Below are 16,093 nucleotides of genomic sequence, written 5' to 3'. Positions count from 1 at the left end.
TCACTTTGGCTTCTAAAAAGACTGCATTAATGTTATCTATGCCCTGTGCCAGTGGTTCCAATCATGGGAACACAGGGTAGCTCACTTGAATTAGATATTCTAGGTATTTGTTGTTCACATTGGCTCATTCTCTGCAGTGTTGTTTTGGATATCATCAACAAAAATATCAGCCTATGTATTAAATTAAGGCTATATGTATTTATAGTATTTTATCTTCAAATAGTTAACATTGATTTTATGCTCAAATTGAATTTCAGGTCTGATCGATAAAAATTATTTCCTGAGAGAACATGAGTATTATTGGCAACCTATCAATGGTAGTATGGAAATATAACAACAGATATGTTGCTAAGACCTCTGGTATTTAAAAATCAGACTTGATTAATATGATCTATAATATGATCATTTGGTTCTATCTCAGATGACATTCAGGAATCTTAAATTATGTAATTCTGAGATCAGTGTTTTCCAGCATTTTGTGCATGTTCACAAATGTGTAAAGACGGAAGTGACATGCTTCTCCTGGGAAGTAAACAGTAAAAGGCAGAGTTGCGAGTGGGAATAGACAAAATTAGGAAAATACTTAATTTTTGTATTAAGAATGAGCCATCTTACTCCCCTGCCTTATTAGGGTAAGAATAGTAACAGAATTTCAGGTCCTCTTCCAATAGAAATATTAAGAAATCTATTGTGTATCTTTGTGTAATGCAGTTAATGGTGATTGGATATTGGACATAAAAACAGTTATATTCTTAAGTGCTTAAAGATGAGCTAGGGAACCCAATATGTAGCCTTAGAGAAAAATGCATATTTACAAAAAAGAGAACACAGTCACTATTACCATTAAAAGAATTTACATATTTATATTCTTGGAATAATCAGCTTTAGGCTTAACAATATTAATCGACCAAAGCATTATAACCAAAGTTCAGCCATTTTTTATTTTCAGAAGAAAACGTTGCTCATTAGAAGCTTAGAAATTATTCCACCTAAATCTTTTTTTTCTTCCTTTCTTCTTTTTCTTTAATCCTCACTCAAGGATATTTTTCTGTTTATCTTCAGGTAGAGTGGGAGGGAGAGAAAGGGGGAGAGAGAGAAAAACATTGATATGGGAGGAACACATCTACTGGTTGCCTCCCACATGACCCGACCAGGGCCTGGGACCAACCGCAACTGAGGTACCTGCCCTTGACCAAAATCAACCCGTGACTCATTGATCCACGGCTGACGCTCTACCCCTGAGCCAAACTGGCCAGGGCACTAAATCTTTTTTTCCAATCCTCACTCGAGGATATTTTTCCATTGATTTTCAGATACAGTGGTGGTGGGGGGGAGGGAGAGAGAGAAACATCTATGTGAAAGAGACACATCAATTGCAGGGCCAGGGATTGAACTGCAACCGAGGCACATGCCCTTGACCAGAAGGAACCTGAGACTCTTTGGTGCGAGGGCTGACTTTCTAACTGCTGAGCCCAACTGGCCAGGGCCCCACTAAATCTTAAATCTCAGTAATACATCCATACAAAGGGGTTGAGAAGGATCACATCAGAATTATTGTATCTTAATTACCATTTTTCTTTGAAGGAGAAAAACGGGAACTTTTCTTGGCAGGTAACAGGAACTTCTTATAGGCTATCAAAATATTACAGATAAAGACACAAGCCATAGAGAGAAGAGAATGACAGTAAATATATCTTATCCAAATGTAGAAGGAATCTTGCCAAAATGAGCAGTCAGATTTTCTCATCACTCAGGAAGAAAGTCTGTCTACATTGGGGAAAAGAAATTTTTCTTCCTCTGTATTCTCAGAATGACATAGAAACAGAAAATATTTGAGTACCTTCCCTCCACTCCAAGACAAAAACACGCAAGCAACTGCCGTCCTCACGCTTGGGCTCCACTGTGGCGATCCACAGGATAGATGTCCCACCGAAGGGTTGAGTACAAACTGAATTTGTGTAACTAGGATATTTTGAATGTATGAGGAAATATGACTGATCAGCAATTAACTTGCCAAGTGCTGAATCAAGACTGTACTAGAAGTGGAAATGAAGGACCGGAGTCAAGGAGGTAAAAATTTACTTGAAAGATAAGAAAATCTCTTCCTGTTTTATTTTGGCCTCACTCCAATCCTTTCTCCCCGTGGCTACTAGAGTACATTTCCTAAAATCTCATCGAATCATCTTCTGATTTATTTACCCTCGATTTGTTCCCTTGCTGTTATCTACAGGAGTAAAATCCTCATTCAGCATGGCATTCCAAGGTCTTCATGGTCTAATGCCTGCAACTTCTCAAACGTCATCCTATCACCACGACTCCTATGGCCCACCAAACAAACATGTGCATTTATCTTATGTGGTGTTCTTACTCCTCCCCCTCCTGCATTCCTCCCTCCCTTCTCTTGGCCTGGTTAACTCTTGCAAGCCCCTCAAAACTCAGTTCAGTTGTGTCCTAGATAGGCAGCCTTCCCTTACCCTCCTCTGTGTCACATTGTAGGGGGAGATCTTAAATATAAGTCAAAGATTTGTTCATTGGCCCTGGCTGGTTCGGCTCAGCAGTTTGAGTGTGGGCCCATGGACCAAAGAGTCATGGGTTCGATTCTGGTCAAGGGCATCGACCTCTGTTGTGGTTAGGTCTGCAGCCCTGGTCTGGATTCTGTGGAAGGCAACTAATGGATGGTTCTCTCTCCCTCCCACTCTATTTGAAGATAAATGGAAACATGTCCTCAGGTGAGGGTTTAAAAAAAAAGATTTGATTATTGTGAATCATAGAGGTTTTAGCAAGGAAAATGCAAGGATTTTCTGAAACCATGTTTGGCAGACTTGGTGGGTTTAAAAGAGAAGGTATAGCAGTTATGAATCAGTTGGGAGCAAAGAGGTTAGCCCTGGCAATTGACAGGCTGTGGAAATATCATGACTCAATACTTGTTACAAAAACCTGTAGTGAGCCCTGGCCGGTTTGGCTCAGCGGTTAGAGCTTCGGCCTGCGGTCCGGAGAGACCCGGGTTTGGTTCCCGCTAAGGGCATGTACCTCGGTTGCAGTTTGTCCCCGGCCCTGGTTGGTCGTGCGGGTGGCAGCCACTCGATGTGTCCCTTCACGTTGATGTTTCTCTCTCTCTCTCCCTTCCTCTCTCTCCCTCCCACTCTATCTGTACAAAAAATGGAAAAATATCCTCGGGTGAGGATAAAAAAAAAAACAAAAAAAAAACCTGTAGTGAGATTTTAAAGCAAACAAAAAAAAATTTAAATTTGTGAGTTCCAAAAAATTTATCTTTTTTACTTTTGTTGCATCATTCGGGTGAGGATTAAAAAAAACAACAACAAAAAACCTGTAGTGAGATTTTAAAGCAAACAAAAAAAAAATTTAAATTTGTGAGTTCCAAAAAATTTATCTTTTTTAATTTTGTTGCATCATTGTGAGACTATAATGTGACATTTGTCATTGCAGTTCTAAAGTAATTATTATGGGATATCTCAGCAAGTGAATTGGTAGGAATGCCAAAGTACGGAGACAAATTACAGGAATTAAGAGATCTAGAAACTTCCAAGATGTAGCAATTTAGTACTTCACCAGTGTGCTAAGTTACCAGTTTATAATCGCAAATTCTATGATCACATATTCTGGCTGCTCAAACAAAATACATTTTATAGACACCAGCACAATGAAGGGGTTTTTTTAATATGTATTTTTTGTGGTTATCTAGGGCAGTGATTGGAAGATTGTCCCCAAAATGTCATAAACTGATGTATCAAAGGATAACCTGAACTGTTTAGAGGGCTCCTGAAAAATAAGGACTTCTGGTAGCTGGTTGGTATATCCATTGACGAGTCCCACTGTGGACATAGAGCATATGGCCCATTTTGCCAAGAGTACACTCTGTCCTGGCATATTCAACTTTGTTGGAAGGTAGCTATGCTTACCCTATACCACCAACGCCCACTCCTGGCATATTCAACTTTGTAAAATTTCATAGCAAGTACTATCCAGCTATGTCCCCAGTACACGGAATTGTTTCTTAGGGTTGATTATGCGAGCTGTGTTAATCATAATAGTAATTACATAATAATCAGTACTGCACACATTTTGTTCATTTTTCAACAGTGCAAAACATTACTCGACTTTGGTGTGCTTTAAAACATTTTTTCACCATAGTTTTTAAAAATCTTTATTGTTGAAAGTATTACAGATATTCCCCCTTTTTTTCCCCATTGACCCCCTCCTTCCTGCTCCCACCCCCCCCCCTCCTGCTTTCCGCAACTTAATGTCTGTGTCCATTGCTTGTGCATATATGCATTTAAGTTCTTTGGTTTATCTCTTCCTACTCCATCTCCCAACCCCTTCCCACTGAGGTTTGTCAGTCTGTTCCCTGCTTCCATGTCTCTGGATTTATTTTGATCGTCAGCTTATTTTGTTTATTATAATCCATAAATAAGTGAGATCATGTGGTATTCATCTTTCTCTGACTGGCTTATTTCGCTTAGCATAATAATCTCCAGGTCCCTCCATGTCTTCTCAAAGGGTAAGAGATCTTTCTTTCTCACAGCTGCATAGTATTCTATTGTGTAAGTGTACCACAACTTTTTTATCCATTCATCTGCTGATGGGCACTTGGGCTGTTTCCAGATCTTAGCTATTGTAAATAGTGCTGCTGTGAATATAGGGGTGTATATATTCTTCCTGCTTTCACCATAGTTTTCGAAACCAATTCTACTCATTTTCCAGCCTGAGCAAGTACTTATTTGAGTTATAAGCAAAGTGTGAAAGTGTGGTTTCCATAAATATCAGGTCATTTTTCTTAGAAAGTAAGGATAGAAAAAGATAAAAGTTTGTTTTTTAATGTAAGTCCAGGGAAAAGAATCCTGTGTTATATGCCCACACTGACAAACAAAAGTGTGTCACCGACTCGGTGAGTCCTGATGTATGACTTTTGATGGGTCCTAACATATTTTATGTTCTCTTTTTAAATTTTTTGTTAATCCTCACCCAAGGATATTTTTCCATTGATTTTAGATAGAGTAGAAGAGGAGAGAGAAAACATCGATGTGAGAGAGGTATATTGATTGGTTGCTCCCTGCATGACCCCAACAGGGGCGGGGATCAAACCTGCAACCCAGGTATGTGCCCTCGACCAGGGAATAGAACCTGCGACCCTTCGGTTCACAGGCTGATGCTCTAACTGCTGAGCCACACCAGCCAGGGCTTTCATGCTCCCTTGTAAGTTACTGCTTTTGCTGGTAAATGACTTTAAGGAGCCATCAAGATATGAAGTGCTATACAGATTTCTTCTAATAAGCTTCAAGATGCCATGTCTCACCTGTAATATAGCATGCCCCAATTTTACTCTGGTGGAAGTAGTGAAATCTTTTTAAGGTATGCAGAGAAAGAGCTCTTGTTACCCAGACCCAGATGTTGCTGTAGAAAGACCAAATACCAGAGGTGATAGCTTTTAGACTTCCAAGTTCTCTTTCCACCAAAAAGGCCATTGTGAATCCACACTGTAAGGCAACTGCTTGTGATCACAATTAAGTGTAGTATTTAAATCAACACCAGTAGTGAATGTCTACTGATTTCTATGCATATGTCTCCACTCCCACCCCCACCCAGCAATACATGGCTTTTATTGCATCTTTAAAATGTCACTGACAAGTCTGAGGAATCACCTGACTTCTTGTTATTTCTATAGCTGGACAACTTAAATCTGATTCATCAGCCGGCTGAACCATTCCTTTTTTGGAAACAAAGATCCCATCCAAAAATTTCTGATATTCTTTTTTTTAAATGTTATGCCTTGTTGAATCAAAGCAGTCGAATTTTATACGAGTTTATATGTTGGTTCCTTAAAGAAGTAACTCATTTTTCTGGGTTTGAGATACTGAACAAACACCACCTGACCTCATCTGAACCCTGTGGATGTACTTTTTACCCAATAAATTGTGGTTTTCAACAAGAGAACCATTCTCCTGAATAACAACATTGATGGGGAATTGAGCGTATACAAACCTCATCTTGTAACAGAAGCCTGGTGTAACACCCTTGGATGTTCTGTACAGGGCAGAAGATAGTACAGATGGTAGCCAGTCCCTTTCTATTTCCCATCATTTGTCAACCTGGAGCTTCTCTTTCTTTCCAAGAAAACTGATTTCTACCTCGATGTAATTGTAGTCCCTCTGCAGGGTGCCCCTGGGGCCCTTCACAATAACTGTGTGTCCCTTCTGAGTGATGTCGAAAGTCGGATTGCTGAGAATGGCCTTTATCCTCTCAGTAGATGTGGTAAAAGAGTCAATACCTGTTTCCATGAGAATTTCTTGTATCTTCATCTCTGCACATCTTCCTTTTAGAGCTCAGTGTGAACCACCCAAATCAGGTTTTTCACCATGCTCAGAGCGTGCTAGAAGCTTGAAAGAAAAGATGGCTGTGAATACTATTCTCTTCTCCAATAGAAGCAAGCTATATAAGGTTTTGTTTGCTTGTTCGTTTAGCAATTCTCTATCATCTACTTACCATAGGGGAAGCTGTAGTTGATTTTTTAAATGTGCCCAGATATAGGTAATGGTATCAAAATAGAGGCTTATCAGTGTGATTTTGTAAGTGTATTAGATTTAACCAATTAGGTAATAAAGCTGCTCACAAAACTCACAAAGAAAAAACTGATTATGGAAATCAGCTTATTTTTTTTTAACCCTGAAATAATCCATTATTTTTGACAATACTTGCATAGATGACCAGAAATTAAGACATCTTCCTAACAACTGCTTCGGGACAGTATATCATTCAGATTAACATTCAGACCAGGAAAGAGGGAAAATTACATTCTCCTGTAAGGTCCACTACACCTCTGCCATCTTCTGAGCAATTTGGAATCCTTCCATCAAAACCAACCCCCCTCATCCTCTACTCCAGCCCCACCCCTCTCCCACCCCACCCCTACAATTGCTTTGACCTGAATTGCTTCTTATTTGAGGAAGGTGGAGTTCAAAGTTGTTTTGTAACTGCTTCCTTTATTTCTCTTAAAGTGAGTTCCATGAAATATCTATGGTGTTCTTAGAAGAAAAGGTTTGGATGATATTGCCTGAGTTATTTTGAGATATTTAATTTGATATATTCCCTATAACTCATCACCTCCTTTTGGAAACACCAAAATTACATAATGCACAGTGCAAGTGAAATGAATGGACAAAAAAATCACAATGATGTTATTCTGATCCTCAGTGACTGGGTCAATCAAAAATAACCTATTTGAGCCCTGGCCAGTTTTGCTCAGCTGTTAGAGTGTCGGCCTGCAGTCCAGAGAGACCCAGATTCGGTTCCCGCTAAGGGCACGTACCTCGTTTGCAGTTTGCAGTCCCTTTCACGTCAATGTTTCTCTCTCTCTCTCTCCCTCCCACTCTATCTGAACAAAAAAGTGGAAAAGTGTCCTCAGATGAGGATAAATAAATAGAAAAATAAGTAAATAACCAATTTGAGTCTGGCCAGTATGGCTCAGTGGTTGAGCATCAACCCGTGCATTAAGAGGTCGCCCGGTTCAATTCCCTGTCAGGACAAAAGCCCTGGGTTTAGGGCTTGATCCCCAGTGGGGGGCGGTGCCAGAGGCAGCCAATTGATGTTTCTGTCACTCTCTCCCTCTTACTTCCTCTCTCTAGAAAATCAATAAAGGTGCCTTGGCCAGTTTGGCTCAGCGGTTAGAGCGTCAGCCTGCAGTCCAGAGAGACCCAGGGTCGGTTCCGCTAAGCGCATGTGCTTGGGTTGTGCGAGAGTCAGCCAATCGAAGTGTCCATTTCACGTCAATGTTTCTCTCTCTCTTTCTCTTCCTCTCTCCCTGAACAAACTCTATCTGAACAAAAAATGAAAAAATGTCCTTGGGTGAAGATAAAAAAAAATAAAATAAAATCAATAAAGGAAAAAGACCAAAAAACCCCACAAAACATATTTGACTTTGGGTGGTGGGCATACAATGCAATATACAAATCATGTATCATAGAAATGTATACTTGAAATCTATATGATCCTATTAACCAGTGTTACCTCAATAGATTTAATTTAAAAAAGAAAAATAAATTACCAGAAAAAAAATCAACTTAATACCACTGATACCACTGGTAAATTTACCAGAATAAAAGCTCTGAAGTACAACACAATGTAAAGCTTGCATGCTTTATTCCCCCTTCTAGAACAGATTAATTGAAGAAAAATTGTGAAAAACAAATTTTTTGATTTAAATTCTGTTTTCAAAACCATATCTCATTTTTGCATGTTGCCTTACAGTTTTTTAAAGTATGTTTCTACTGATTTTTTTAGAGAGGGAGGAAGGGAGAGACAGAAGCCTCCTGCACTCCCCCTACTGGGGATCAAGCCCCAAACCTGGGCATGTGCCTTGAACCAGAGCCCCTCAGTCCATAGGACTGACGCTCAATCCTCTGAGCCACACAGCCAGGCTGTTGCCTTATAATTTTTTTTTTAAATCCTCACCCTAGGATATTTTTCAATTTATCTTCAGATAGAGTGGGAGGGGGGAGAGAGAGAGAGAGAGAGAAGTGAGAGAGACACATTGACTGGTTGCTTCCTGCATGACCCCAACCAGGGACCAAACCACAACCCAGGTACGTGCCCTTGACCGGAATCGAACCCGTGACTCTTCGGTCCAAGGGCTGACGCTCCAACCACTGAGCCAAACTGGCCAGGGGTGTTGCCTTACAATTTTAAAAGTATTTGAATGTATGCTTTCTCAAGTAGACCTCTTTCTCAGCAACTCTGTTAGTAGCTGAAATTGAGGGAAACTGCGGCATCTCAGTGATTTGACCAGACACTTAGAAAAGCGTTAGATTAAAGCTCCAGACCGAGTTCAGAGATTTCTTTGGTTTAGGGAAGATAACCACCTCCTTTTGTCACCTCCTTTTGTGAATTAAACAAGTCCTTTGAATTATAACCACACCCTCATTTTCAATGTTAGAAAATGTGGATTTTCGGGTTGGATTTCTTTAAAGCAAGGTGTGCCTGTTTGTATATTATGTTCTTTTTGTGTGTGTGTTCTTTTTTTTTTTTTTTTTTTGCTCTTGTGTCTATTTTTGGAGAAGAATAATATGGCTGAATTATTTTGTATGTTCACTAATCATTATTATGATATATAATATTTTATTCTCTGACTGAAGAGCAAATAATGACTTGCCTTAAAGTGATTAGTTTTCATCCTGATTAATATTTATCTTTTAATAAAAAATTCCATTTCGTTCACAGTTTCTTTAAAATCTTAAAACACAACTGCTAATTCAGCTTTAATCCACTATACTGATCTCAAACTCATGACTACCTAGGCAAATTAATCTGCATTATTTGTCTTTTGAGATGGGCCTTTAAATCAGAGAAACCATCTCTTGTGCCAGCCTGCAGGTTGAATATCAGGAGTCACAACCTCTCTGGCAAAGGAAGAGAGTCTGTGGTTTAAAGATCCAATCTTATTTTAATTCCCATTTACCAACCGTGTTGTAGTTATTTTGGGAACCAGTAAATTGGTCTCAGTTCATTCATCTGAAAACTAAAGGAGAAGCTTCCTTATAAGGATTTATGTCAGCAAATGAAGAATTACTATTTACAGAGTATTTTGAGTTGCCCAGGCAAAGGTTCTAGAGCAGTGGTTCTCAACCTTCCTAATGCCGCGACCCTTTAATACAGTTCCTCATGTTGTGGTGACCCCCAACCATAAAATTATTTTCGTTGCTACTTCATTACTGTAATTTTGCTACTGTTATGTCTTAGGCGATCCCTGTGAAAGGGTCGTTCGACCCCCAAAGGGGTTGCGACCCACAGGTTGAGAACCGCTGTTCTAGAGGAAAGAGAATGATTGTTTTTGGTCCTCATATATAAACTATGATGATAACACCTTCGAGGCTTCAGTGCATGACAGTCAGAAAAGCCCCGCGTGCACTTCGGTGCACTTCAACAGCAGAGACCTGTGGAAAAGAGGAACCCAGAGTTCAAACCTGATATTGAATCTCTTTGCAATTTAAAGCAGGTAATTTGTTTCCCTTATTTATAAAGGGAAATGATAATAGCTGCCCCTATATCACAGAATATTGAAAAGAAACATAAAATAATTTGAGCTCCTGAAAGAAAAGTAATATTGAAATGTAAGGAGTTCATAAAAGTTGCTTTTATAAGCCTTAGTACCCCAAAAATAATGTGAGTAAAACATCTTACTTCAACAGGCCTGATTAAAAAACTCAATGATTAGCTATTTTGATAAGATACACTGTTTCCCTGGGTCCTGTCCAAAGATTCTTACACATTTTTAAAATCCTTGCAGGAATCTCAGCTTGAAGATACAAGTAGCACTCCCCATCTCACCCCACCCCCACCCCCACCAACTGCTTTTGAATATCAACCTGTTCCTGGAACACTGCAGGTGATGATGGGCTAGAGGGGCCCACTGCGGGAAATTTTGTTGGATTCCTAAAATCACACCCTTTCATCATCTTCCATTTTATTACAAAGTAACAGGGGTTAATGATTCTAGCAGCCATCCATCTGTGCCATTAGTATTTTCCATTCTAGATTGTCCTTGGCTTTTATTTATTTAGTTTTCATGCAGTCTGGAATTTTGGACATAACCCTATACTGTTTTGTTTAAAGGTAATAAATTTGGTTTCTTACATATCAGCTGACCAATAATTTTCTGCCTTGCCATACCGTCTGTAGGAAAAGCTTCTGTTGTTTGTTTTTTTCTTTTTATCCTCACCCGAGGACATTTTTCCATTTTTTGTTCAGATACAGTGGGAGGGAGAGAGAGGAAAAGAGAGAGAGAGAGAAACACCAACGTGAAAGGGACACATCGAGTGGCTGCCACCCGCACGACCAACCAGGGCCAGGGACAAACTGCAACCCAGGTATGTGCCCTTAGCGGGAACAGAACCCGGGTCTCTCTGAACTGCAGGCTGATGCTCTAACCGCTGAGCCAAACCAGCCAGGACAAAAAATCTTCTGCTTTATTGGAGGGAGGCACAGTTTAAGCACTCCCCCCCTCCCACTCTCCCCCTCCCCACACCCCAGTGTCCAAGGGCTCCCTGTCCCCAGATCCTTCAGAATCAGAGCTAGATATTCCCTGGATCTGCCAGCTAGCCCCCTCTGCCACACCAGCAGGACCCTTATAGCCTTGCCTCCCTGATAGCCTGGGGTGGGTGGGAGTGGGGGCTGGGGGCTGGGGCAGCCTGGGCAGGAGCCTGAGGTAGGCATTGAGGGTTGAGTCCTAAGGCCACTCACACACAACCTTTGCTCTGGGGTCTTAGGGAAGATTCCTTTCCCAGGTCATTGTCCTGGTTTCAGGCATTTTCTGTCATTGAGGTTAAAAGTTAAGGAGCCACCTGACCTTTTACCATCTCTTGTGGAGAAATCAGCCCCCTAGAAACAGGAGAGGTCTGGCTTACCTCAGTTTCTCTGGTCTTTAGGGTGACATTTACAGACATGCAGCTGCCTCCCCTAGGACCCCTTGGGGCCTAAAATTTGTTTACAACCAGATTGCTTAGCTCCAGGAAACAAGACACATGCACACACACACTTTGGGATGGATTCATTCTTTTTAGTGCTCTGACAACAATCCCCATTCCCCGCTCCCTCAAAATAACTTGTGAATCTATTGTTAGTCTTTGAAACTTTGACTTTATAACAATTATTGGAAAAGTATGTTGGTGTGTTCCAATTGTATTAGAGAGAGACTGCCTGTGTCATTTTATTCTCAGTACCTTTCACAAGTCTCCGAAGCCTAGAAGTATTAATTGAGTCTTTTTTCCTCTGATTTCTAAAAGAGTGCTACAAGACAGAAAATTTTTGGCTAAAATTAGGGAACTAAAAATTTCCTAGGTTTTAGAGCTCTTTGATTATTTTGACTAGCTTTTTTCTTTTGGAAGGCAGATTATAAAAGAAGCACAAATAAAAAGCTGGGAAGAAGCCCTGGCCGGTTTGGCTCAGCAGTTAGAGCATCGGCCTACGGACTAATGAGTCTCAGGTTTGATTCCAGTCAAAGGCTCATACCTTGGTTGCAGTTTGTCCCTGGCCCAGGTCTGGGTTGTGCAGGAGGCAACCAGTCAATGTGTCACTCTCCCATCCATGTTTCTCTTTCTCTCTCTCTCCCTCTCTTTCTCTCCCACTCTATCTAAAGAGAAATAAAAAAAATATCCTCAGGTGAGGATTGAAAAAAGCTGAGAGAAGAATCAAGGGATAGAAGAGGGTCACAAGACTGTCTTCTACCATCCATTCCTCAGAGGGGTGTTTTAGGACACTCGCATCAATTAGCCCCACCCCCACCCCCGAGCTGGGCAGGGAGCAGTGTGTCCTACTCAGTGTTTGCAGGAGAGTGAGCTGGGTGTTGGACCACCAAACTAACAATGAGCCAACCAGGCTGATTGAAAAAATGCACTCATGCCTGGACAGTGTGGCTCAGTGGTTGAGCATGGACCCATGCACCAAGAGGTCGCCAGGTCAGTTCCTGGTCAGGGCACATGCCCAGGTTGTGGGCCCAATCCCCAGTGGGGGTCATGCAGGAGGCAGCCAATTGATGTGCTCGCTCATTGATGTTTCTGTCTCTCTCTCCCTTCCTAAAATCAATAAAGAAAAAAATTTTTTTCCACACTCATTTGTTGGGTCAGAGGTTAATTTTCTCTCTTGCCTCCTTACTCTCACAGGGCCAAATACCTCCACTCCAGGCTTGGTCTTTTTCCAAGCCCATCCTTGTTTTCTTTAACCACACTGAGCCACCTTGTTGTTTATACAAGCTATCTTATCTATTAGTGTTGAGTCACTCTTATAGTTATTGCCTGTACCTACAACCTTCCCATGTAGCTTCTGGGGCCCTGCCCTGGAAATAGAGTTCTTTGCCTTAAGAAGCTCAACATTTGTAGTACAGACCCACCTAAACCAATAAGTGATTCCCAAATTTCTTAGCATTATAACAAACGTTTTTGGATTTTTGTGAAAATTTTCTCTTCCCTTAAAAAAAAGTTAATTATGTATTTTTAATTCAACTTTTATTTTGAAAAACTTGTAGAGATTGTTGTGATAACCTTTGATCATCTGCCACATCCAAGGGTGAGGTTAAACCAACATTTAAAAACACTAATATAAATCTAATACTTGATATTGGCCTTAATACTTAAATTTAAAATATGCTGTTGGTATACGATGTTTACCTACTGACTGGCCCATTTCTACATGTTTGATTGCAGGAAATCTTCACCGAACTAGCAGCGTTCCTGAGTATGTCTACAACCTGCACTTGGTTGAAAATGACTTTGCTGGCGGCTATTTCCCTGTTCCTAAAACCTATGACTTGCTAAAGGTACGATACCAAAGAATGTAGCACTAGATATCAGACTACCAGGAACACATTTTTCAGCTCCTGTAGATTATTTTTTAATGTTGCCTTTCCAAAACATCACTATTTCCCAAATGAATTATGAGAAAATTGATTTTGTGTGGACAACATAGAAAACTGGGGGCTCTAAGCAGCATCCAATCCTCACCAAGTCTTGTTAAGAAACAGGTTTTTACCCAGAAAGGGCCCAACTGCTCCATGTGATTCAGAGAAAAGGACACCTTGTGTAATAGTCCCGGAGTAGATAGTCTTCAGCAGAGATGAACACTGACTTATGCCTCCTTTAAACGTGATTCCTCTGTCCTGCAGTCCGGCGTGACCAGCACGTACGAAGGTCGCTGGGGGAGAAGAGCTGCGCAGTACAGTTCACAGAAGTCCGTGGACGAAAGATCCTTGAGGCAGCCTCTGCGGAGACTGGAGATCTCTCCAGACAGCAGCCCCGAGAGGCTCCATTACTCGCACAGCGATCACCAGTACAGCCAGAGGAGCCAGGCCCGGCACACGCTGCGGCACCAGGACAGCCGCAGGTCCACGCTCCTTCTGCCCCCGAGATACGCGCGGTCGGAAATTGTTGGCTTCACCTCGGGGGGCGCGAGCAGGCAGCGCTACCACGACACTTACCGCAGACACTTCCAGTACGGGTCTGTTAACGACTCTGTTTTTGATGGCGCCCCTCCCAACCCAGTGGTGCTCACGTACCCCAGGCCCGGGACCAGTCACAGCATGAGCAATCTCCTGGAGAAGGAGAACTACCTGACTTCGGGGGCTGCGCAGGGGCCGGGCAGGCTGCTGGTGCCCCTGCAGCCCGTCCCGCAGAACAGGGCCGCCCGGTCCTCCTGGCATCAGGGCTCCTTCCACAGCACCCGCACAGTGAGGGAAGCCGGGCCCAGCGTCGCTGTGGATGCGGGCGGGAGGAGGACGCACCTGACCGCCGGCCAGGTGGCCGCAGGAGGAAGTGCGAGCATGTTCGCAGAGAGAACCACGTTCTCCGACTCCCAGCTCAGGTGAGTCCCCTTCTCAGTCTGCCGTGCAGGCGGGGCCCGCACGTTCTGTTCCCACTGCATGAGCTGGCACGGAGGCTGCAGAGGTTTCCAGAGATAAGTGATTACAATAACGACTTTTCATGCCGCTGTCTAACTGGCAGATTAGCCTATTTACCTCGGGGACAAAGGCCAGGCTACCTGCTCATATGCAGCTTTGAGGAAAATGTGACAATCAGTCCATCTGTTGTTCCAAATTAGATGCTGGCGGAAGAGATGGCTACCTCTCCGCTGAATGAGGGCTAACTCCAAAGTAGACTAAGAAATGGATAATGGCATGCATTTTCTTGAAATGAAGGAAAAGGACAAAAAGGCCTTATTTCTATTGCTGAGTGAACCTCAAATGCTATTTTGATAACTACCACCATGGAAAGACAGAGCTAAGCAAAGTCAGCTAATTTTTAGACGTTTCCTTCCTTTTCTATCTGATAATTTAAAAAAAAATTTTTTTTTCATTTATTGATTTTAGAGAGAGGAAAGTTGAGAGAGAGAGAAACATTGATTTGTTGTTCCACTTATTGATGCATTCATTGATTGATTCTTGTATGTGCCCTGACCAGGGATCAAACCTTGGTGTATCAGGATGATGCTCTAACCAACAGAGCTACCTGGCCAGGGCTACTTTTTTATTCTAGTGTCAGTCATTTGGGGGGTATTTTTTGGCAATGCCAAATAATTTTATTTATTTATTTATTTTTTATCCTCACCCGAGGATATTTTTCCATTTTTTGTACAGATAGAGTGGGAGGGAGAGAGAGGAAGGGAGAGAGAGAGAGAAACATCGACATGAAGGGACACATCGAGTGGCTGCCACCCGCACGACCAACCAGGGCCGGGGACAAACTGCAACCGAAGTACGTGCCCTTAGCGGGAACCGAACCCAGGTCTCTCCGGACCGCAGGCCGACGCTCTAACCGCTGAGCCAAACTGGCCAGGGCAATGCCAAATAATTTTAAAAATTAAATTTTCAAGGTCATTCTTTTGCCTGTCTTACTTTATGGCTCGACTAATCTAGTCTTTGGGACTAAATAAAGCCTTACTTAAGTTTAATGCTGGGACACAAATTTTATAAACTGAGGAGAAAGTTACAAAGAGAAAGGTTGAGAAATGGATGGATGATTAAGTCACTAAATCCTGAAATAATGATTTATCATTATGGTAAAACATTTTATGTGATTTTTGTTTGACTTCTAATGTTGCTTAATGGAGGTTGTTATAAACCTGCATAATGACATAAGGCATTAGACAATGGATCTTGCAAGGCTGATGCGGCTTAGTGGATTGAGCATACTCCCATAGACTGAGGGGTCCCAGTTTGATTCCCAGTCAGGGCCCATGCTCGGGGTTTCAGGCTCGATCCCCAGTAGGGGGCATGCAGGAGGCGGCCAATCAATGTCTCGCACATCCATATTTCTCTTTCTTTCCCTTTCTCTTGCTCTAAAAAAAAAAAAAAATCAATAAAAATATTTTCAAACAATGGATCTTTTTTTCTAAAAGAAGAATGGCTGGTCAGATAGTTACTAATGCAGCTGAAAACCAAGACATGGGAGGAAAAGGGAGATAAGTCAACACCTGTTCTAAATCAGACTGATGGAAAAGGTTCAAAAAGTCAGCAAGTAAAACTTCTTGACTCGTTTCTCTGAAAATATGATTTCTATACCTATGGGGGACTAGTGTTTCAGCAAATGAATGTTGG

General features: G+C 41.7%; 1 protein-coding gene across 1 annotated transcript in view; it reads left to right on the top strand.

The window, feature by feature from the left end:
• PKP2 (plakophilin 2) overlaps positions 1 to 16,093 on the top strand; it is an 89,552-nt gene that overhangs the window by 4,579 nt on the left and 68,880 nt on the right. The window contains exons 2-3 of the mRNA XM_036251891.1: positions 13,209 to 13,321; positions 13,667 to 14,361. Of these exons, the coding sequence (XP_036107784.1) occupies positions 13,209 to 13,321; positions 13,667 to 14,361 (808 nt within the window). The remainder of the gene's footprint in view (positions 1 to 13,208; positions 13,322 to 13,666; positions 14,362 to 16,093) is intronic.

Source organism: Molossus molossus, unplaced genomic scaffold (assembly GCF_014108415.1).
Source record: "Molossus molossus isolate mMolMol1 unplaced genomic scaffold, mMolMol1.p scaffold_m16_p_10, whole genome shotgun sequence".
Taxonomy (NCBI): Eukaryota; Metazoa; Chordata; class Mammalia; order Chiroptera; family Molossidae; genus Molossus; species Molossus molossus.
The sequence above is the reverse complement of the archived record's forward strand: the minus strand, read 5'-3'. Positions and strand labels throughout refer to the sequence as shown.